The sequence below is a fragment of the Electrona antarctica genome, assembly GCF_951216825.1.
Source record: "Electrona antarctica genome assembly, chromosome: 15".
Classification (NCBI taxonomy): domain Eukaryota; kingdom Metazoa; phylum Chordata; class Actinopteri; order Myctophiformes; family Myctophidae; genus Electrona; species Electrona antarctica.
The window spans coordinates 37,796,147-37,821,741 of NC_136796.1; the positions used below are offsets into that span (position 1 = coordinate 37,796,147).

Below are 25,595 nucleotides of genomic sequence, written 5' to 3' on the forward strand. Positions count from 1 at the left end.
TCAATTGGAGACCCCATGAAGCCTTGAATTCATTGAGGTTTTCTGCCTTATTATACAGTAGAGAGAGACAGGAAGCGGTGAGAGAGACAGGGAGGAACCACGCAGCAAAAGTCGTTGGGCTCGGGAATTGAACCTGCGACTCACTGTCAGGCATTAAGAGCAGTATTATGCGTGTCTTAAGTACCAGGTCTTATTACTTAACTTAAGACCTGGAGGCGTGATCAATGCCATTTGGCTATTCTGAGTGGCCAAACAGCATTGACCACGCCTCCAGGTCTTAAGTTAAGTCATAAGACCTGGTACTTAAGACACACATTATGCTGCCCTATATGGCATGCGCCTTAACCACTAGTTCAGCGGCGCTCTTGACAAGACTTTTCTGAAGCACCCGAGGCTGTAATGACACAAGTCTCCCTGTGATCACCCCAAATATGTTAAATGTTGAGGTTAGCTAATGGTTTGATCAAAATGGCTGACTATGCTTTGAGCCCTCACATTCAAAGAAGCCATTTTTGTGAACTTACGGTATACCAAGTGTAGAGCCTGCGACTTATATCACTTAAAAGCTAGTATAAGGTGACACAGATCTACAGTAAATGGGGTTAAATCCGTGATGAATCTGTAACTAGAAGAATGCCTGCTCCACCTATTCCTTTTGCTTGGTGTTGTCCTGGTGTTGTCCTGGACAGTCAGCTCTCGTTCAAAACACACATCACAGCTGTCACTAGATCCTGTAGGTTTACACTCTACAACATACGACGAATTAGACCGTTCCTCACCCAGGAGTCAGCCCAGCTCCTAATCCAGACAACAGTCTTGTCAAAACTTGACTATTGTAACTCCCTCCTTACTGGCCTACCGGCATGTGCACTTAAGCCCCTCCAACTGATCCAAAATGCCGCAGCCCGCTTGGTCTTCAACCAGCCAAAATTCTCACACGTCACCCCCCTTCTCCGCTCCCTCCATTGGCTCCCGGTCGCTGCCCGCACAGAATACAAAACTCTGATGCTGGCATTCAAAGCAACCAAAGGCATGGCCCCCCCATATCTCACAAGTATGATCGTACCCTACAAACCCTCCCGCGCACTCAGATCAGCCAACGCAGGGAAGCTGGAGGTACCTTCACTAAAAACGCAACGCTCCACACGTCCCAAACTCTTCTCCCTTCTGGCTCCAAAACTATGGAATGCACTTCCCATCACAGTCAGAACTGCAGCCTCACTCCCAATCTTCCGCCGTAGTCTGAAAACCCACCTCTTCAGACTCCACCATGGCCCGTAGCACTTGCCCTAGCCTAGCCCCTTAGATAGCACATTATGTAGACTTAGATAGTATTTTAAACAGACTTATAGCTTGTTACGTAGACAGCTCTAGAATTGCACTTCATGTAGTCATAGCACTTTATAGTACACATGTATAATATATTATATAGTATACTAGTATAGTATGTATAGTTTACATAGATACTCCACTGTTACGTTCTTAGTCTACGCATGATTCATGATAACTACGTTTTATATATGTGATGTATGCCATGCTTTTGTTATTGCTTAATGTAAGTCGCTCTGGATTAAGAGCGTCTGCTAAATGCCTAAATTGTAAATTGTAAATTGCTTCAGATATTTTATGTTTTTCTTTCTTTTCAGCCTACAAATCGGTGAAAAACTTTTTCATTCCTCCATCTTTTTTTCCCCTCCCTAAAAGAGTACAAACCCATCTGGCTGTTGATGAGTTGGTGTCTTAACATCTGGATGTTCTGCATACAGAATTCCAGAAGGAGTAGAAGACATATTTGGTTTAGACTGCAGACGTCCCCATGTGTCAGATCGCATCAGATAATCCCCACACACAGGCCACATATAACCTACAACAACTTCCGTTGTTGTAGGTTTCCGTTGTTGATGTAAGTTGTTGTTGATGTAAGTTTTAACATCACCAAAGTAGTAGTAGTAGTTGTTGTTGTTGTGAATTAGCAAAACGGACATTGATTGAATGTTTCTTTCATCCTTGTGTTGCGCTTCTGTTTTTGCCGAAGTTTTTATTTTTGTTGTTTCTCATAATTTAACATATAATAAGCGAGCATCTGTACTACACAGCCATCTGCCTTGACTTCATGCATGTGTGCACTGACTGCGCCCGCCCCGCTCCTTCCCAGCCCCCGCGCGCACGCATGCACGCACACACGAACACACACACACACACACACACACAGCCAAGGCCTGTACAATGTAACAGTACCGACATGCAGTTAACAGCTCCTTGGGGCCAGGCAAGTGATTGGAGAAACTGCCTCTAAGCTGATGGGGGGGGGGGGGGGGGGGGGGGGAGTCGGGGGACTGCTGAGATGAATGTTAAGTCCCCAGTTACATCGGAATGGCCACGCGAGACCCAGTGGGCAGCTTGGGGAAGGCACATAATTAAGTGCTTGTGACTTCTCATTATCTGCCCCCAGAAGAACATTGCCTGAGGCTTCAGCACTTTTGAGTTCATAATATTGTAGGCCCTGTTGTTAGGTGGCATTTCCACTTAATTTCACCTAGGCAGGATGATGATTAGGTTGGACGCTTGTATCACTTCATGAACGTAAATTAAAAATGTCTAAACCACATGAACACATGACCTGATGAAGATCAAATAGATCGAAACGTTGTCAGAACTTTCAATAAAGAACGTCTTTCTTATACCCATGGTGTGCGGGCTCCATCCAATACCTACTAAACCACATGAACACCCTAGCGTCCACTGTTCTGGACACGCCATAACAGGCGACGAGTCGGTGCAAAACAGCCAATCTACAACTCAACAAGTGAGATTGTAGATCGGTCATTTTCTGTGGCGATTTTGGTGCTATGGGGGAAAAAAGGAGAAGAACGCCACGCACAGAGCCTTGTGGGACGCCGGGCAATGAAGCACAATAGGGTTTAAGACAAGTGGATAAAGGAAGACATCACACCTTTTTAACCCATTTAGGACTGAGACCAGATTCTACAAATGTCTTCTAAATCAGGGGTTCTCAACCCGTGGGTCGCGAGACATGGCCAAAGCATTTCCAGGGGCCCCCAGACAAAAACGTTGAGAACCCCTGTTCTAAATCATGACAGTTTTCAGAAATGTTTCTATATCAGTGGTTCTCAAACTATTTCATGTCAAGTACCCGTAGAATTATATGTCTCAAAATATGCTGTTCCAGGCAGGGATCCCCCAGAAGCAAAGAAATGAGTTAAAAGCATTAGCTGGGAAATAATATATATTCAAAGATTTGGACACATTTTCAGGATCCTTCAAAAATAGCCGATCTACAACTTCATCTATGAGCTTGTAGATCTGCGATTTTTCAACAGCTAAAGTTTAAAATAACGATTAAAGTGGTAAAAGCTAAGGTGACATCAGGTCTAAATTGTTTAAGCTGTGGTGATTACGGAACATGGACGTTTTGTGATGTTTGGTTATGTTTGAGAGTACTTTACTTACAGAGACTCTGTGGCCACGACGCGTTGGGCCAGGCCGTAGAGCGTGCTGCCGTTTGTGAGGACCACCATCTGGCTGAGGTGGGGGCTGGGGACCTTCTCCTTCCTGTCCTCTACTGGACCGTGGACCCCCGAAGTCTCCCCGAGTGATTCCTGGAGTTAACACAGAGCATGGAGGAAAATGTGCAACATAAGCAACATGGTTCTCAACACTTTGTCATGTCCAGGAAAGGACCCCCAAATTGACACTTATCAGGACCCTCAATTGAAGATGTTTACAGCTCTAGCAGTGACTCTCAAGTCTCAACCATTTTATTTTCAAGGACCACCCCCCCCCCCCCCCCAGTTTGACTTGCATTAGGCTACAGACCCCCATTTAATGGCATTTCTATCTCTGCGACCCCAATTTATATACTAAAATCTAAGTTAATTTAACTCTGAGGGTACAAATGGACCATTTGAGTTACACTCTGAGTTACAGACTCTTAAGGGTCCATTTTGTTCCTAACTATCTATCATTTAGCTGGGTACCCCCTGGAACTCCCTCAAGGACCCCTGGGGGTCCCCGGACCCCACTTTGAGAACCACTGACATAAGCATCCACAAACAAAATAACTGTTCATCTGTTAAAAATAATAATAATAATATGCATCTTCCATGCAGTATTGAAACAAGGCTCATTATAAAAGTAGAAACAGAGATCAATATACGTTGTGTGAGTAGCGCGAGGATATACAGTAAGGACTGATGCTATTTTAAGCAATCTGCACTGAGAAGCATCAATAAGAAGGAAAATACTGATCAACATTTCAATGACTTGTAGTAGGTGTGTGGGTGTTGTTTTTTCTTCAGTTGAAAATCTATTGTTTGACAACAGCGCAGTGTGTGTGCGGCCGCTCCTTCTACAGCTATCAAATAGGGTTGTCCCGATCCGATCACGTGATCGGAAATCGGGGCCGATCACGTCATTTTCAAATGATCGGAATTGGATTGGGAGCAAAAAATGGTGATTGGGACATCCCCTAGCATAAATATTATATGTTTATCATGATATTAGACTGGATATTGTACTATTGTGATATGGCATAAGTGTTCTATAATATTGCATCGGGGTAAATCAGTATCGGCAGATACTCAAAATCAAATGATCGGAATAGGATCGGGGGCAAAAGAACGTGATCGGGACATCCCTACTACCAAACACACAGTGCAAACTACAGATTAAAATATACCACACTGTACGTACTGTGTACATGCCTGAGGACAATTCCTCCGGCATTTCTCCAACCACGTTTTCAGTTGAAACTATGGCCTTTTAAGCTTAGAAATAATGTCACCCACAACACCTTTTCACAAAATAATAAGGAATAGTTTATGCCTGTTTTATACTTGGGTTGACTTTTGGTGACATGCTGCGGGTAAAGGACGACAAAAACATCGAGGTGAAATGCAAATTATGTGGCGGACAGAAAGCATTGTCCAGTGCGGGCAGATGGACCAACACCACTAAAACAGACAAAGATTTTAAATCGCCACAGCAGCATGTCACCAAGAGTCAACTTGACAAAATGATTGCCAGAAATTAGAATAATGCTTGTATTCTGACCTACTCTGTCAGACTGTCTCTGATTGGCTTACCCTGAAATCTTGCCCTACGTTAGCCAATCAATGACCTCTTCTGCGACGTGCTTTGTTCATGTTAGAGTGGTCTCAGAGGCTAGTATGAGAGCACAAACTGTCAACAAAGTACAACACAGAGAGCGCTCTCTCAGCATAGAGACGAGACGTGCCTGTATGACAGATAGACTCACGGCGCTGCATGGGGAGACTTTTCACTCGGATCACATAAGTTGACATAACATAACGCCATAACGCGGGTAACGCACGCACAATAACTATAAGGCCGTTATGGAATGGGGAAATGTAAAGCGTTAGGTTACAAGTTACTGCAAAAAGTAGTTTTGTTAGGTAATGCAACGTGATGTAAGGGCGTTATTTACAACACTGATGATAACCCTTCCACAGTAGTAGGTTTTTCATATTTTAAATGTTTTGCATATTTTCCTATATAATGCCTCATTTGCATATATAAAACATTAAAATGTGTAAAGTGTTTTGCTACACCAGGGGTTCTCAACGTTTTTGACTGGGGATCCCAGGAAATACTTTGGCCATGTCTCGTGCCCCCCCCCGCCCACCAAACCAACCCCAATACAAATTCACCGCAACCGTAATAATAGAGAAAATAAATACTGAAACCAGATATAATCCTTGAGGAAAGTTTATGCATGTACTATGTGTACTATGTAAACTCTTAATCTCCATTTTCCAGCCATGCAGTTGCAAAATAAAAGGGGATTTCTTTTTTTAATAATCTGAGGATCCCCCAAAATAATTTGGCAACCCCCAGGTTGAGAACCCATGTGCTACACCACCTATTTTAGGGCATAGGAGCACGCTTGTAGATGTTATTTTTGTCACATCCAGACCAATCACGCCTGTTCAGCGAAAAACGACTTCTGTTACATATTTTGTGTAATGTTATACATGTTTTTTTCATATCCAAATATTCTTTCCAGGACCTTTGATAAATTCCAGGACCCTCAAATTATTTCCGTAAGCATGGGAGCAGTGTTTTTCAAACACTGGTCCGGGGACCACCAGTGGTCCTTGAGGCTGTTCCAGGTGGTCCCCCCCCCCCCCCCCCCCCCATGATGGAGAGTTGGTAACCAAATGGATGCCTTATAGATCTTTAGAAGAGAGTTATTATTTTGATGTGGTTTGCCTGTTATCTCAAATTCTCAATGGTACAGTACCAACATCAATAGCCTACAGCATGGAAATGTGGAAGTTTCGAGAGGCTAAATCTCATCAAGTGGTGGTCCGCGTGGCTCAGATGCAGAACAAATAATGGGCCTTGATATAAAAAAGGGTTGAAAACCCCCCGCTGTTCAGTACAGAAATCACATTGCAACCAAAGCCTCAAACAGAGCATTATTATTGTCCACCGTGAGATTCTGCTGACCAAACCAATCCTCCAGAAGCCAGCCATGATCTAATTTCTCATTCCGATAAGCACCGGGCGCCAAGTATTCATTATTTTTTCGAAATACCTGAATGAAATCTCTCCGAATCCCCCCTACCTTCCAAGCACAGCAACATACAGCATGCTATTGGTGCGTACCGAGACACAATTTCCACACAGAAGCACAATAATATTTTCCTCAAGCTTATTGTACAGTATACATATCGCCGCCCACAAGCCACTGTATTGTGCTGCCGTCTGTGCACTCTGTGACCGAGACACCACTGGGGAAATGAGTAGGACGGATCAATAACAATAACAGGCGTAATGAAGAAATAGCATGCTATTAATCCATTTTGGGCGGGAACCCCTTTTGGTGTTTTTAAGAATTCTGTTCTACTTTAGCTATTGGAAAATAGCAGATCTACAAGCTCATAGCGCGCCACCGAGTGGCGCGCTACGAGCTTGTAGGTCTGCTATTTTTGAAAAGTCGTGAATATATATTTCAGAGCGAACATTTTTAACTAAAATATTGGCTTCTGGGGGGTCCCTGGAACTACATATTTTGAGATGGGGGTCCGTGGCCCAATAGAGATAATTCTGGGGGTTCTTGACATGAAAAAGGTTGAGGTGTTTCATAAAAATGTTAGGATTTAGAAGCCTTTTTTTTATTCGACCTCAGTCCAAAATGTGTTAAAGCCGTGCCACATTATCCGCTTACATATATGGGCTGCTCCTGTCTGTACAATACATTATGTGTCTAATCTGGGTTAGGAACTGCTACTATGGACAACCAGTGGTTATTATTACTTTAAAGTTATTATTATTAATGTTTTTCAGCATTTGTATGCTGAAAAACTATGATGAAAAAATGTTTGTCGACTACCATTTTTCACTGATGAAAACTAAATGGAAACTAAGCTATGATGAGACTAAAACTAAGACTAAAGATATTGACAATTTGGTCAACAAATGAAAACTACACTAAAATTTGAGGAAGGGACTAGTGGACCAGATATCCAGTATAAGTCATTTTACACATGGTTGCATGCTGAAAATAGCCGATCTACAAGCTAGCAATGCGTTGTTAGCTTGTAGATCTGCTATTTTCAGTGTAAAAAAAGTGTAGTCATCACCCATTGTCATCAAGGCCCGCCGAAATACATTTTAGTCACCTAAATCAACTGTAAATGGTAAATGGTGCATTTAAATAGCGCCTTTATCCAAGGCGCTTTACATAGATTGTGCATTACATTCACCCATTCACACGCACATTCATACACCGATTGCGGCAGAAGCCATGCAAGGTACCAACCAGCACATCGGGAGCAATTTGGGGTTCAGTGTCTTGCCCAAGGACACTTCGACATGGATTCGAACTGCCGACCCATGGATCATTGGACGACCTGCTCTACCTCCTGAGCCACAGCCGCCCTGGAATGGGTGTCGCGTTCAAACTCAGACCCCCACGCTCACAAGGAACATAATGGTCTGTGCGCACTATAATCAACCGAGACACCAGGCACTGTGGTCATTTATCATTAATAGCTGATCATGTTGCGAGAGAACGTTAACTCATAGGCTAATACCGCTCAAGGACACGCAGGACCCATCTGAGAAGAATAAGGAAGCCAAGTGTGAATGAAACGCGTCGATGTGCAGTCATAAATGGACACATTGTGTTCACCCCGGCAAATAAGATGTACAGGCACATCTATAATAGGCTATAGGAAACTGTCATTTATTGGAGTCTGTCAGAGACCAGTTAATTGCCACTAGGAGCGGCAGGCGCAGACTGAATAGAATTCATGATAAGAACGACCTCTGATCCAGAGGTCAAAAAGTGTAATTGATACAGCATAGCCAATATTATGGCTTCCAACTTCCTATAGCCTAAAGAAGGCGGCGATGTGTACAGTGTACAGTACACCACATTGCAACCTCTCGGAGTTATATCACTTAAAAACTATATACAGTTACTTTGTTCACTGGCCTCTCCCAGGGGTCTATACTAGGCCCCCTCCAAAATTCTTTGCCCAAAATAGTCAATTTCAAAAGATACACAAGCTTGATGATCAGACATTTTGACCAAAATGTCTGTGCCAGAATAGGGATGTGGTTAAATATTTGAACACTAAGACCTTGTGCCGTTGATGAGGGCTGACAGACAAAGTCCCCTGCACCAGCAATCTAGTTAGCACAATATAGTAATATTAATTGCCTAAAAACACACAAGAAATGTAGGTGATCCTGTTCCACATTCAATTTACATATCTCTGCATAACTCCAAAATGTTCATTTTTCAGGAAATGAAGGAATCCTTATATTTCGAAAACAAAGCCATACTGCCTCATCAAAGTTGGTGTTGTGACTTTAGATATTGTCAATTACTTCCATGAGAGGGGGAGATCATCAGACCATTTGAGGGTCCAATGGAGTTAAGAGGTTTTGTCCGAAATGTTTTTTTACTAGGGCTACTTTCCATTGGTTCAATATTTTCGAAACACACAGATGTAAAGGGTGTTCAATAGCACTGATTTATGCAAAAAGGATGTTTCCTAAATTCCTCCCGACAACAACGAATAAGACAGATCAGCAGAAAACAATATTTTCTCCTGAGAAAACTGTGACCTTTTCCAGCGCTTACTGTATACAGTACAGTTACCTCTCTACATTTCATCAAACTGTACTGTAGAGACAGACTGCTGTTGCATGCGGACATAAACCGCTGTCACGTTTTACGAGACGAACGTTTAGATTAGATGACTTTTACAAAAGACAGAACCTGGTGGCTCTCCTATGCCGACTGCAATGCGTCTCGTCTATTCCAACATTTGGGTACAAACACAGAGGTCATTCAGGTGTCATACTGTGGCAGGAAACGCAGTGAGAATTAAACAAAGTAGTAAGGTACTGTAAGAGAGCGAGAGAGAGAGAGATTCAAGAACCAAACCAAGATCAAGTAAATAGAAAAAGATGAAATAAAACACTTCGCTCTATATATCGACATTGTGGCGAGGCCGAGGCGTTATGATGACGTAACCGGAAATCAACCAACCGCTGGCTTGCAAGGGCTTCTGGGAAACTGAATCCAATGCAAAGTGAACGAGGGGGTAGGGACAATCTTAGCTCGCTTTGCTCTTTGTCTGTGACCCGGATCACGGAAGTCGCTTTTTTGTCGGCTCAATAACAAATCATGGGACTGTTTTCAAGCGGATTTTCAGGATTTCAGGATTTTCAGGATTTTCAGGCGCACACACTTTGGCGTATGCCCCAAAGGTAATGAAACAATCCCGGCAGTCACGGTATCTTGTCAATTATACTATAACGCGTGGAATGTGTTAAAGGACTGAGAGGCAAAGGATGTGTCTGGGAGTGGGAAGTTAACTCTGGTTAAAGCATAGAGCAAACAGCATTACATCTGGATGGAAACCCTGATTCTAGAAGAGTGTGTTGGATTTCCTTGGGTATACATTTTAAGAGAAAGCAAAGGAGATTCAATCCTAACAGATTGTTTCAAATCCGCCAGAGCGAATGGTAATGTCATGATATTAGTCACCCTCTACAGTATAAACATATTAACCCATTTAGAACGGGAATGGATCTGTGTCGATGTAGCGTTTAACGATTATTTTAAATTTCAGCTGTTGAAAAATAGCAGATCTACAAGCTCATAGCGCTGCACCGAGTGCCGCACTACGAGCTTGGAGATCTGCTATTTTTGAAAAGTCATGAAAATGTGTGCAATTCATGGAATATATATTATTTCACAGCAAAAATTTTAACTTCTGGGGGTCCCTGGAACAACATATTTTCAGATGGGGTCGGCGGCCAAATACATATCATTTTTGGGGTCCTTGAAAATGTTTGAGAACCACTGAAAACTGTCAGAATTTGCAAATTAGAGATTTGTCTCAGTCCTATAAATGCATTATTAACCACCCTCTGGAATTCTCTGATGGTTTAATTCCACACAAAGATAGGACACTAAATTAAGTCTTTCAGATGAGCAAATTGTGGTTATCCAGAAGAGAAGGAAAAAAATTACAGAACCCACTTCCTAATGTGAGAAATGATTTCAGATGTAGGACCTGTGTAGCATGATCAAACTGGTCGTTCCTTCTGAGGGCTTCAGGAAGTTTTTGCTTTTATGCTGGAATGATTAACGATGAATGATATTACAAACGTGATGCCCTTGTGAATAAAATATGCCACCATATGCACCGCATGTCACATTGGAATGCATGTTCTGTAGATATACAGTTGGAGGCCATCGATATTGTCCTTTTCTTTTTGCTGAGGTTTGCGTGATCTGCGCAAAAGGACAGTTAACCCATTTTGGGCGGGAACCCCTTTTGGTGTTTTAAACGAGGCTGTGGCTCAGGAGGTAGAGCAGGTCGTCCAACGATCCATGGGTCGGCGGTTCGAATCCCGGCTCCTCCTGTCTACATGTCGAAGTGTCCTTGGGCAAGACACTGAACCCCAAATTGCTCCCGATGTGCTGGTTGGTACCTTGCATGGCTTCCCCTGCAATCGGTGTATGAATGTGTGTGTGAATGGGTGAATGTAATGCACAATCTATGTAAAGTGCCTTGGATAAAGGCGCTATATAAATGCACCATTTACCATTTACCATTTATGTTATAATTTAGCTATTGAAAAATAGCAGATCTACAAGCTCATAGCACGCCACCGAGTGGCGCGCTACGAGCTTGTAGGTCTGCTATTTTTTTAAAATCGTGAAAAAAGGATTTTTTAAAATGTTGAGGTCAGGCCTAAATGGGTCAAATGATAAGGGACAATATCGGTGGCACCCAACTGTATATGGGGATCCGACAGATTTGACTCTTGCCCATTTAGACCTGAGGTCGATTCCACAAATGTCTTCTAAATCCTGACAGTTTCTGAAAGACCCATGTTTCTATATCAGTGGTTCTCAAACATTTTCATGTCAAGGACCCCCGAAAATATATGTAATTGGCCGACCAACCCCCCATCTGAAAATATGTTGTTCCAGGGACCTCCCCAGAAACAAACATGAGTTAAAAACGTTCGTTCTGAAATAATATATATTCAAAGATTTTTCACTTTTTTTCAAAAAACAGCTCATAGCTCATGAGCTTGGAGATCTGCTATTTTTCAATAGCTAAAACATAACATAATGCTTAAAACACCAAAAGGGGTTCCCGCCCAAAATGGGCTAGAGATAATGGGCTCTATTTCCGTCCATACTAAACCCCTTATCCCCCTTTTTTACTATTTAGAAAAAACATTTTTGAATAGTTAAAATAGCCAGTCTACATTGACACATTGTAATATAATTGGCTATTTGAACTATTCAAAATGTTTTTAAAACTTGAAATGAGACATTCTGCATAATGAGTACTTACACCACAACAGGTGGATTTTTGCAACACACATTTTTGGAACAAAATGCCTCAAATCATCCAATTGCCATCCAAGGCATAAGAACAAATGGCTCCCTTTTCACATTGGCCTATTATAGCACCACCAGGAGGCCACAACCTGACCTGCGCTGGTGGAGACCTGTGCCGCGAGGGGGGCTTTTTCTAGTTACAGTACTGATTCTGCCCTTCGCGCAGAAGAAATGAAAGCCTGGGTATCGAGGCTAATTCTGCCCTGACCAGGCCAATAACAGACATGTATGGAAAGGAAAATGAGAGGGTACGGATGGAAGCAGTGCCGTCTCTACAGGGGGGCATTGCCCCCCCAGATTGGATTTTGTGCCCCTCCAGTCCAGATTGGCCATTAGTACCCTACCCTAACAACATTTTAATGTTTTACAAATGTTAAATCTATAAGTTCTTCATGATTATTATACATGTTCAAATTAATTAAATAGTTAATAGAAATACAAGGTAACATATGCATGCAGAAGACATTATAATGCACAACATATTTGTATTTCTTTGTTTGGTGTTGGTGCTGCTGCATAATTGTAGCCTATTTGTAGCCTTTTTCAAGCATCACTTTGTTAATAGATGACTATTTGTTATACATAGGGGGGGGGGTTGAAAAATTAAGCGCCCCCTTTGGAAAAAAGTATGCCCCCCTGCTGATTTGTGCCTGGTGACGGCACTGGATGGAAGTCAATGTTGGTTGGTTCAAATTACTTTGATCTGGTTGTATATTATATGGAGCGGCAAAGACTAAAAGGGTCTGTGGGAATTTTATAATCTTAATCCTTATTTACATAGTGAAAGCTATGCATTGACCATCTGATTGGAGCTCTCCCGGTCCTGATTTAACCTCTTAGGGCTATCTGCTATGATCAGCATAATGAATGCAACAATTCGACAGCCATCTTGAGATCCTACTCCATGTTAATTAGATGTTCCATCCATTGTCATTACGGAAATTAAACATGATTTAATGAACCATCATTAACATAATTCGTTGTTGCCCTTTGGAGCTTCGGCATATTGGAATTACAGTGCGGGGACATTTAGGCAAATCAAATCAATTGATGAGCAAACATCTGGCAGGTTAATAAGATATTCAGATTGGGTTGGAATGTTTCTGTGTGTGTTCTCCCCAAGGAAGTGGAACAGGAGGGGAAGATCATCAGGCTTATGACACAAGCGGTGCAATTGTAGGGGGGGGTCGCATGGCTCAACGCAGACACATGCATGCATTCCATGTTGCTGGGATACTATGAGATCCTATGGGATATTATGAAGCAACGCTGGGACTAAATCATGTTAAATACAAGGTGATCTAAAAATGTACTGTAACAGTGAGTTATAATCAGTGTGAACAGCATTTTATCACGGTTGGGTTGCTGGATGCCTTATCAGAGGACCGTATGACTTCACTTCATTCTTTCTTAACATATTTAGACCTGAGACCAAATTCTACAGAGGTCTTCTAAATCATGACAGTTTTCTGGAAAAAAAAAACCCTATGTTTCTGTGTCAGTGGTTCTCAAACTATTTCACGTCAAGGAGCCCCAGAATTATATGTATTTGGCCGCCGACCCCCATCTGAAAATATGTTGTTCCAGGGACCCCCCCAGAAGCAAATATACTTGAGTTAAAAAAGTTCGCTGTGAAAGAATATCAAAGATTTGCACTCCTTTTCAAAAATAGCAGATCTGCAAGCTCACAGTGCGGCACTCGGAGCCGCAGTATGAGCTTGTAGATCTTTAAAGCTTTAACCCATTTTGGGCGGGAACCCCTTTTGGTGTTAGCATTATGTTATGCTTTAGCTATTGAAAAATAGCAGATCTACAAGCTCATAGCGCGCCACCGAGTGGCGCGCTACGAGCTTGCAGGTCTGCTATTTTTGAAAAATCGAAGAACGACTGACATAGAAACATAGCTTTTTCAGAAAACTGTCAGGATGTAGAAGACATTTTTAGAATCTGATCTCAGGTCAAAATGGGTTAAATAATGGGTTAAATAATGGGTTAAATAATGGGTTAAATAATGGTTAAAGTGGTTAAAAGCTAAAGCGACACCGATGCGTTCCAGTCCTAAATGGGTTAGGGTTGGGACCAGAAACTGGACAGATGTTATGAATACTTTCTATTCCGTTAGTGGCTTCGTACTTCGTACATTAGGATTATGATTTTCTTCACGCCAATGAAAAAATTATTAACAGCAGGCCCCAAATAGCGTGACTTATACGTAAACCGTCATTCCCCAACTGACTTATTGCATCTTGCAAGTGGTTAGGAATGCTTGGAGAATTAGACCTTGCACCATTGGACCTTAGATAATAGAGTTTCCATTACTTAGCTGTTTGAGTAACACCAGGGCTCCACCAGGCGCGTCTCCGTCACCGTCAGGGAATGTTCCCTTTTTAATCAATGAAGGGTGGCTCCACTGCCCGCGTTGCGTTGCGTTGACGGAGACGCGACGCGAGCATTAAAATTGAACCGGTGCGTTTTTTGACGCACGCGACGGAGACGCAACGCGTCCGGTGGAGCCCTGGCGTGAGGCCCAAAAAGACTTTTGATCAGGGGAACACAAAAATATTTGACGTTGGAATGCAAGGGAAGACCTACACCATGCGGTGACGTAAGGATGGGAACCCCTTTTTGAGTTCTTGATGGGCGCTAGGCGCCCCTGCTATATTCAGCTACTAGTGTAGATTTTCGTCTTACACAAACATTAAATTCCAATTGACAATGAATGGGGAATTTACGTCATATGTGGACGAGCAAATCGGTATTTTTGTCCTACACAAATATTAAATTCCCATTGACAGTGAATGGAGATTGTACGTCATGTGGACGAGCAAATCCACATGTTACATCATGATGATGTACGATGATAAGAGCGCCCCTCACTTCACATTGGTGTGATTTTTTGAGGGGCACCAACCCCTCCTATACACAGGTTTAATGTTTGTCTTTAGTTCAATGTTTGTTTTGTAAACGCCATTGACAATGAAGGGAAAGTTTACGTGCCTCATTACGTCATATTGTCTCTTTATTGTTAATGGCGTTTAATGTTTGTGTTTGTACCGTTTGTTTTACATCACCATTACATCACCTAATCAACATGAGTGAATTAGCGCCCCTCACTTCACACACGTTTGATTTTTAACTTTCAAGACGGGAACCCATTTTGGGGTTTTTGTTTTGCTGCTACAGTATGTACAGTATATAGCAACATGACATATTTGTGAGTTTTACGTTGTTTAATACAACCAGATAGGACTTTTCTGTTTGGACGTATGGGCATATTCAATTAATGGCAAGATGGTCGTGGTCTGTCAAAAGCACATCTACATGCTCACCAAATACATCTTAAATGGTCACAGAGCAGACAAAACTAAGTTGAGCTCTTGCAAATTTAAAGGTTTCATAACATAAATTTTCATCTATTTTTATTTTTCGTTTTTCTTTTAGGTTTTATGACGTCAATTACTCCCACCCAACCTGAACTTTGAAAATTGAGTGTATTTTCTGTGGTTTGGAATTTTCTTTGCGTCTTCTGAAGCCTTTTGAGTTGCAATGAAAACAGGCAAAACAGTGAAAACAGTCACATCTTCTGGCAAATTCTTATGTCATATATGGGATTTGTGGACTGTTACCTCACACTCCACAGGCAAATCAGAGCACTTGTTTAAGCCAGAAAACCCCAGCCCAGACCACAGAAAATCTACTGAATGTTAAAAGTTCTGTTTTTTTTGGGGTGCAGATGAGCTCAGAAAACTTAAAAAAAACAAAACAATAATAATAAAGAAATTACAAAAACTTTGTCAAAATCCCTTTAACAGCTTTCTAGAAATAGCTGGAACATAATCCTATTCATAGCAGAATCAATGTCAAGCTAATCCTTTTACCCAGACATATTATGATTGGCTCAGATGGCCCTGCATGGTTCAATCTGCCTTGAGCTACACCCAATCACATTAACCCATTTTGGGCGGGAACCCCTTTTGGTGTTTTAACCCATTTAGGCCTGACCTCGAAATTTAAAAAAAATCTTCTAAATCCTCCAGTTTTCTGAAATCTTTTTTTTTCCACGATTTTTCAAAAATAGCAGACCTACAAGCTCGTAGCGCGCCACTCGGTGGCGCGCTATGAGCTTGTAGATCTGCTATTTTTCAATAGCTAAATTATAACAATGTTTAAAACACCAAAATGGGTTAAATGCTAAACAGTTTGCAGACTTGTGATCATTGTTTTTGTAACTAGCAGCCTAGCAGGATAAACCTAAATCTTTTAATTAACATTCCTATAATCAGGAAACAAAATGTTGGTTAGGGAAAAGGAAAAAAAAGAAATGAAAGACAAAAAGATGAAAGAAAAACATTTTTGACAAATTCTGAATAAACACGAGTTCACCACTCACGTGTAATGCTTGGGAAGTGTTGTGTTCATTTCATTGTGACGGGTGCGATTTATCACCTTGCATTGTTGAAAAAAAAACGACATTGTGCATCCAAGAGATGCCATAAAATGGAGATTCAATAAAAAGGCTCAAAATATTGACTTTGTGGCGACATGGTCCAGTTATTTCACATCAGAAGGGAAATCAAAGACCTTTTAAGGTGGAATTTAACAAACCTGCAGAGGTAAATCATAGAATAATTGGAATACAGCCTCAACTGCATGGATGCTCAATCCATTCACTTTAATTTGTTCATCCATTTAATAATCAAAATCTACAAAGTAACTAGTAACAAATGTTTTAAAATAATTGTAGTGGAGTAAAAGTACAATATTTTCGTCTGAAATGTAGTAGTGGAGTAAAAGTAAAAGTACACAAAATTGGAAATACTGCAGTAAAGTAGAATTACCTAAACATTTTAGTATAGTACTTAAGTAAATGTACTTAGTTGGTTAGATAAGGCCTGGAAATGTGGAAGTCAATCAGAGCCAATCTGAATGGAATATGAAAAATCACACCCGTGTGAAGTGAGGGGCGCTCTTATCATCGTACATCATCATGACGGAAAATAGACACAATAGCACAATTTGCTCAGACACTACAGTATGACGTGACATTTTCCATTCATTGTCAATGGGAATTTAATGTTTGTGTAGGACAAAGTTTGTGAACATACACTAAAAGCTGGATATAGGAGGGGTTAGCACCCCTCAAAAATCACACTTGTGGGAAGTGAGGGGCGCTCTTATCATCATACATCACATTCTGCGCTCAGCCAATCAAATCATCACAAATGCCAATTCCGGCCAATCACTGTTGGCGTCCTCACTTTTAATCTTCAATGTGTACTTTGCTCAGCCAATCAAATCATAGCTATGGGGTGATCAGCCAATCACAAGCCAAAGTTTATATTCACACAAACCCGGAACGCTGGGCATAGGAGGGGCTAGCTAGCGCCCCTCAAAAATTGGACTGAATGAGTATTGATTTGTGCGAGCGAACGTGCCAGGGACGAAAACATGTTAAGGCCATGTTAGGAGGGTGTATTTAACGTGTGTAAACGGCTTAACAGCTTCCACCTGCGTTGTCTACGTCGCATCCTGGGAATCTCTTGGCAGGACAAAGTTCCCAACACAGAAGTCCTGGAACATGCTCACTCCACCAGCATGTTCACCATGCTGAGCCAGCGCCGCCTCAGGTGGCTTGGCCATGTCCACAGGATGGACCCCAGCCGGCTCCCCAGGGCCGTCCTGTATGGAGAGCTGTCAACAGGCTCCAGACCTCTTGGTCGCCCACGCCTGCGCTTCAAGGACGTTTGCAAACGTGATATGAAGCAGGCAGGCATTGACCACAACAACTGGGAGGAAGCTGCAAAAGACCGTGGCGTTTGGAGGCAGACTGTCGCTGCAGGAACCCGCCGTGCCGAGGAGAGACACATCTCCTTGTTGCAGGCGAAGAGACAGAAGAGGAAACTGCGTGAAGCAGCCCCCACTCCTGTGCCAGTCCCCTCTCGTTTTGTCTGCGCCAACTGCGCTAAAGACTGTCACTCCGGAGCAGGGCTGTCCAGCCATAGCCACCGCTGCAAAAAAACATGACCACTCAGGCGCAACCCATCGTCAACACTGACGGACGGATGCCTATGGATGGATGGACATTTGTGCGTATATCGCGGCTGTGCAGTAGCTCATTTTGCCCCTCTCCCAAGCGTGTCGCCTCGTGAAATACCGTAGAACAACCACGCCCATTTCACACCATATAAGGCAACGGGAAATATCTAACCTCGGGTGAAAAACGTCACCATAACCTGCAAAAATGCACAGATCTCCAAGCTTACAAAGATGAACGTGATGCACCGCAATGCATGAACTTGTAGATCAGCTTATTTTGGCAAGCGAGTCTCTCGCAATGGATGAACTGACTGAACATTAATGTATACTCTCACTTATAATGCAACTCTAGATAAATTATTTATTGAAGTTCAACCTCAAGACCAAGGCTATACTTGGCAAGGATATCATATATACCCCTTTCTATTGACCAATTGGCTCACTCACGTTCTCAGAGGTGAAAGATATATCCGATCATTTTTTGTCAACGCTGCATTGATTAATGCAGTCTTTTGGATTAATATCATATCATATCACTGTTTGTTGTCTGCCTGGGGAACGGATTTGTTCTGGATACGTAGCTATATTTCAAACCATACGGTATATCCTTCCTCGTCAGAGGTAAGTTGGCTACTAGTATGAATGCGTCATGTGATGATGTCGTTAATAAATAATATTAAAACAGCTTCGCTGCATAACCCGCTAAACACGCCTTTTATTCCATTGTCTTTCCCTGCGTAACACGCTAAACCCGCTATTTGTTTTATGTTTAATTCGCTGTATTTTGATTACTTCTATGAAAATCCGGCTTTGTCGCGGACATCGTGACGAGGCCGACGCGTTAACTTAACCGGAAATCGACCTATAACTGGCTTGCATGGGCTTCTGGGAAACTGACTCCAATGCAAAGTGAACGAGGGCGTATGGACAATCTTGGCATCGGTCATGCAGCGATCGTAACTTCTTATAATGTTAATTACGGCAATAAAGGTGTTGAAATGATTTGCGGGACAAAATTGCCACTTGTCATGATGGAAGTCCAATGGGCGAACCTGGCCAATGAGATGATATCGATATAGTAGCCTACAGTAGTGTATTATAAATTAATACCGTGATAAAATGTGGCACATCAATCTGTGCCCAGCGACGCAGTCAGCAGGGCTGGTGTTAACTTTGGAGGAGAGTGCTGGAGAGCTGGCTTACAACGTTGGCAGAGTGGCCGACTTGCAAACACGCCGATGCCATTCAATAATGTGGTCAATAAATCATATAAAAAAATATGAATGTCGTGACATTGGTTGGCGGAGCCGAGGCGTCTCTAATTTTCTAAGTTGTCTTTTAAGAACTTTCACTATATTGCAAAGTTACAGCGTGTAGACTATTTTTAAATAGCCCTGAAACATGACTGTCACTTTGTCAGACCGTCATGTGAACCATGACTAAGCATACAAGCGCAAGCTGCACAATACATCAATTTCAGCTATAGGCTACAATTGGTTTTATGTGTTGACCAATGTTGGGCACATGAAGACTAAAGCATTCTAAATACATGTATGCAACGCAAGCTGATCCCTTTCATGTGTGTGTATCACACACATCCTGCAAAGTGAACGCAAGGTCTATATGTAAAGTAATCTGCTTAACATTGTCCAAGCTTGCAAGAATCAATAATGTCCCCAGGGCTCAAAACTCATGATCGCTTTGCATTTTAAAAGAGTGATGTCTCCTTAAGGGGTGCGCAATGATGACCGGGTCACAGGGGAGCTTCACTTCATGAATGAAGGCATGAGTGCTGACGGCATATTCCTTATTCATTACCCTTTCAGAAGTGACTCAGGTGACACGGATTGGTCTGCAAGGTGAGAGGATGAAAGAGAACTTGGACTTTGACTGCTAAGTAGAGGATCTTCTTACTGAGCAGTCAGGGATTTGGGATTTCATCATCTTGATATAAGTACAGTTTTAAAAGTTGCTCGATTCAGTATTGAGATATTTGATATTCAGTTTAGCTGCCCAGGCCCCTTCCTATACAAACCCATTGTAACTTCAAACTTCATTAGAACCATGATAGATTCATCGAAAACACATTCACAACCTTTTTGTCTGGTGACCGATATTGTCCTTCGAATACGTGAGGGGGCCGAGTTTTTTTTTTCATTTACCGTTTTCATTTATTATTAATGATTGCTTTGGGTGTTTTTCTGGAGTGTTCTACAAATATATACAACAAACAAATATATACATATATATTAAGAATAAATTAAACGTTGCCAAAATAAAGTGTTCGTATTGCAAGTGCAGACGGTGTGTGGGTCTTTATGCACTTGTGCATGTTTTCTGAATACATTGAGCCCTGCCTACGCACCCGTCTCAGAGCATACCAGGTGTGCATAAGACATTGTTGCCTACTTTATCTCCATATGAAAAGGTTTGGTTTACATTTACATTAATAACACTATACTCGCGGGAGCTTACAAAAACCAGCTGACTAAGTCCAATTAAAATGTATTCATAGAATGTGCCGTGGCCGTGGTTTCTGTGATTACCATCGAGCTACAGTTAGCCGTGGTGGAGATGACAATGCTTATTGGGTGTTGCATATTCAACAGATACTGTACATGCAACAACAACACACCTGTGCGAAGGTCACATGCAGTGTGGATTTTGTTGACTAATAATTACTGTGACAAAGAATGTTTGTCGACGACCTTTTTTTCACTGACGAAAACTAAATCTTCGTCAACAAATAAAAACTAGACTAAAATGTTAGGAAGGGACTAGTGGCCAAGAGATCCAGTATACGTCATTCTACACGTGGGTGCATGCTGAAAATAGCTGATCTACAAGCTTATAGATCGTCTTCAACCAGCCAAAATTCTCACATGTCTCCCCCCTGCTCCGCTCCCTGCACTGGCTCCCAGTCGCTGCCCGCACAGAATACAAAACTCTGATGCTGGCATTCAAAGCAACCAAAGGTATGGCTCCCCCATATCTTGCAAGCATGATTGAACCCTACAAACCCTCCCGCGCACTCAGATCAGCCAACGCAGGAAAGCTGGAAGTACCCTCACTAAAAACGCCGGGCCAACGCTCCACACGTCCCAAACTCTTCTCCCTTCTGGCCCCAAAACTGTGGAATGCACTCCCCGTTGCAGTCAGAACTGCGGCATCACTCCCAATCTTCCGCCGTAGTCTGAAGACCCACCTTTTCAGACTCCATCATGGCCCATAGCACTTATCCTACCCCCTTAGATAGCACTTTTTAGACTTAGATAGCATTTGAAACAGACTTATAGCATGTCATGTAGACAGCACAATAATTGCATTGTATATAGTCATAGCACATCATAGTAGCCTACATATGTATAGCATAGTATAGTATATTATGTAGGCTATAGTTAATATGTATAGTGTCATTATATAGATATGTTCTAGTTACGTTCTTAGCTTACGCATGTTTCTTGATAAATGCATTTTATATATGTGAGGTATTCCCATACTTTTGTTCCTGCCTAATGTAAGTCGCTCTGGATTAAGAGCGTCTGCTAAATGCCTAAATTGTAAATTGTAAATTGCTATTTAAGTCTATAAGAGTAAAATCACTCATTACGACAGCATCAAGGCCCGTCAAGATACATTTTAGTCGACTAAATCAACTGTAGATTTAGTCGAGTAAAACTAGACTAACACTAAGACATTCCAGGTGAGTAAAATGTGACTAAAACTAAATGAAAACTATTCAAGAGACTATGACTAAAAACTCAAATCAAAATTTGCCGTCAAAATCAACACTGGTTACAAGACAGCCAGCATTCTCAAAATGCAGAACCCAATGTTTTACTAGCAGATACAAGGGTCAGGTTTATTTCCTACGGTAACAGTAACTCCCTGTTTATGAATCAGAAAACACTGCTCTGACATCTCAGACGCGTAACATCGCTCTAAGCTTAGCAGTGACGAGGTGTAGGAATAACCTTTTAGAAGGATTTATAGTTAATGCATTTATTTAGTGCTGTCATAACACAGCATACTGGAAGAGGTGAACCGTGCCATTTGTGCTGTCAAAAAGGAAGGCTGAGTAATTCAGGTTGAATTTTCTTATTTAGAAAGAGACTTTGTTCAGTAATATGAATATGTATGGGGGATACAGATTTTAGTATATTTGCTTAGGATTTTCTTATTCAGACAGAGACTTTGTTCAGTAATATGAAAGGGGGATACAGATTTTAGTCTCTTTGCTTAGTTCTTATGCAGACGCCATGGATAATTTGAAAACATGCATTTTAACACATTTGACAGATCCGCAATTTCTCGGGTTTAAACCTTAAATCGTCCTTTGCCAAAACGAGAAATCTCGGGTTTCTGTAATGTAATCTATCTAATCTAATCCAAAATGAATATACTTTTATTTACCACTGTACAAGGGGAAGGGTGACCCACTCGCATGCGGGTCATACAGGGGGCATGAAAGCTGCTGGAGCATGGAATGAAATTGCTAAAGAGGGTGTTGGAAAAGAGGTTGAGGACACAGGTTGAAGTGGATGAGATGCAGTTTGGCTTCATGCCCGGTAAAGATGCAAGGATGAGCTAGGTTGTACTAAGCTTTCGATAGGGGTGCAAAGAGAGGTGGTGAGGTGGGCCCTAAGGAAGTCTGGAGTGGAGGGGGGACTGGTCAAGGTAGCGATGACTCTTTACAGCAGAGCATGCACAGTAGTGCGTTTCCTGTCCTGATTACTACAGAGATGCAGTGGAGTAAAAGGCAGCCTGCAGGGGAGACATCCCACAAGTAGATGAAGACGAGCAAGAGGGGCTTGTAGTGGCCGGGGAGACCAAGGGGCCAGTGAGGCACTCCAACGTTGAAGCACTGGGCCCTAGTGGTAAGAGGAGGGACTACAGGCGAACCCGTGGATTCATGACCGGGAAACCCCGTGTAGCTGGGCTTTAACATTGAGCGCTCGGTTGCACTTCCGCATTTGACCACCAAAATGTGGTGGTCAAATGGGGAAGTAGACGTTTTGAGACGGTCCTTCCGGGTGCTTCAAAACGCCACTGAGCAAATTCCACTGACATGAATAGCGGAGGGGGCGGAGCTTCGCGCCAGATCAGTCTCTATCCTTTTAATACTTTATGGGGGAGACATATGCTGTAGTGGACAGTTTCTGCTACCTAGGGGACATGCTGAATGCTACAGTACAGTGTGCGAAGTGCAGGTTGGAAGAAGTTCAGGGAACTCATTCCATTTTTAACATCTAACTGCCAAGCTACACCAGGCTTTTCTCGCGCGCTCTCCCGCGCATGCGTTTAATTTAGGTCCAGTCCTATTTTTAAAAAACGCACACGCGGGACGCACGTTTAGGGTAAACACGCGAGAAAAGCCTGGTGTAGCTTGGCCGTAAGGCCCCATCCCTGAAGATGAAAGGGCAAGTGTACTCTGCCTGCGTCAGAAGTTGCATGACGTATGGAAGGGGGGCATGGGCCCTGAAGGTGGAGCATGAAGAGAAGCTTAACAGAGCAGAGATGAGGATGATCAGATGGATGTGTGGTGTGTCACTGAGGGGCAGAAAGACCAGTGCAGAGCTTAGACAGAGGATGAGAGTGGAGGCTATAGTGGATGTGGTGAGGAGAGGCAGACTGCGATCGTACGGACACATAGTAAGGAAGGAAGAGAACGATTGGGTGAAGAAAGTAATGTCGATTAACCTAGAGGGGACAAGACCCAGTGGCCGGCCTAAGAAGACCTGGCAGACGACCGTGTTGGCTGACATGAAATCACTCGGCATCGACCACGAGGTGGCCATGGACTGTTCCCGGTGGAAGAAAGCCATATCGAGTCAAGTCCAACCCAGCGGTGCCTGGAAAGCGGAATTTAAACCGATGATGAGGATATTACCCACTTAAGCCCTATAAAGCATTATAATTCATTGAATATGTTTTCGAATAGGCCTAATAACATGCCCAAAATATGGAAGTAACTCAAAGGTATGCCTCTCAATCATTTGCGTGATAAAATGTGCCTATCCATACTGTATTTACATATGATTTTCCTATCCATATCAGCAGCACGTTCTTTGTGTTCTTTGATTACAGTATTACCATTGTAGCCGTTTTATTTTACACTGACCGAATGAACTTCATGTTTTGTGTGAATCACGTGATATTCCCAATTTCCCATTAACAATTTTGTATGGCGTTGTAAGACAGAGAAGTTCTTTCTTTCATCCGTGAATAACTTTGAATTGCCATGCTGTGCTATACACCAATAAAATTGCCTGGCCTTGGACCGACGGGTGTTACGTCATGAAGCTGCAGGCACGTGCACACATAGACGTCAAAGGGGGCTTCAGCCCCTGCCCTTTTTACCCGTCTTTAAAACAACTGATCTCTCCAGACCATGAATGCAGCATTTGTGAAAGAAATGCAAATGCCCTCCTCTCCTTTCCATGGCATACTGGAAAGCAGCATTCAGGAGAATTGCTTTTTTTCTGAAGTCTCCTGAACTTGAACGCAGAATTTTGCGTTGAACTAATTTGTTTTCGAAATCCATGTCGTACACCGCATCTCCAGTAGCTAAAGAGTGCAGGGTTGAGCCCCGAAAATAGCTGATCTACAAGCTCTCAACGCGTCGCAGCGCGACGCGTTGTGAGCTTGTAGATCTGCTATTTTCGCTATTGTTGTCCAAAAGTGCCCTCTTACAGGATTTCAGCCCCTGCCTCTCCAGCACTCTCTGCACGTGCCTGTGAAGCCGCCAGGATTTCGCGTGGGTGAAACGCGCTGTATGGGACAATGGACCTCTATGCTGGGCTACCACACAGGTGAACACATCAAAGGAGAGCAAAGCGTCGCGGACGCTGACCTCATGACTTCAACCCACACATTGTGCTCCGAGGATAAAAGCCCCTATAGGCTGAAGGAGGACACGGTGGCTATAATGCGAGTGCTCATGGCAACGTGCACTCTGGCATGCACGCAGGACGTGGGGAGAGAGGAGCCATCTCAAGTGCTCCACTCACCCCCAGTGGCCTCGACACGACTGATTGATTGATTGATTGATTGATGACTATCCAATGGCCATCTAGCGGCTGTCCGAACGTACACATGCTAAATCCGAATGGGGAAATAATGGAAGGAGGGGCGGGAGGAGCCAGGGATTGCCGCCAGAGGATGAGTGAGCTCACCGTGTGCCATAATTATCTGTCAGCCACTGGCGCTCGGAGATGGAAGTATAGCTTTTGAATTAATGAGCGACCTTCCTCTGTGACCTTCCTCTGTGGGATGCTTTATGTGGGGGGGGGGGGGGGGACCAGGATTGGAGCACATGAGGCACACAGGTCCCATGATCTCAAGTAAAGGAGAGGTTACCTACTCCTACTGCATGTGGGCTGAATTCTTGATAACAATTTCAAACAAAAAATATTTTTGGGGCAGGATTTCCTCTTTTGTCAACAAGAGTCCACTAAAATACTCTTATCTTGAGACCTCATTCAAGGCCATTTTGATTATGCTTGCAGCTCTTGGTTCTCCAACACCTCAATGTCACTAAAATATCTTCAAAAGAATATAATAATAATAATAATAAAGCTTTATTTATATAGCACCTTTCAAGAACAAGGTCACAAAATGCTGAACAACA

At 42.7% G+C, this 25,595-nt stretch overlaps 1 protein-coding gene across 1 annotated transcript in view; it reads right to left on the reverse strand.

The window, feature by feature from the left end:
* The window catches only part of vps50 (VPS50 subunit of EARP/GARPII complex), a 207,297-nt gene that overhangs the window by 24,447 nt on the left and 157,255 nt on the right, over positions 1–25,595 (reverse strand). The window contains exon 23 of the mRNA XM_079523040.1: positions 3,472–3,620. Within this exon, the coding sequence (XP_079379166.1) occupies positions 3,472–3,620 (149 nt within the window). The remainder of the gene's footprint in view (positions 1–3,471; positions 3,621–25,595) is intronic.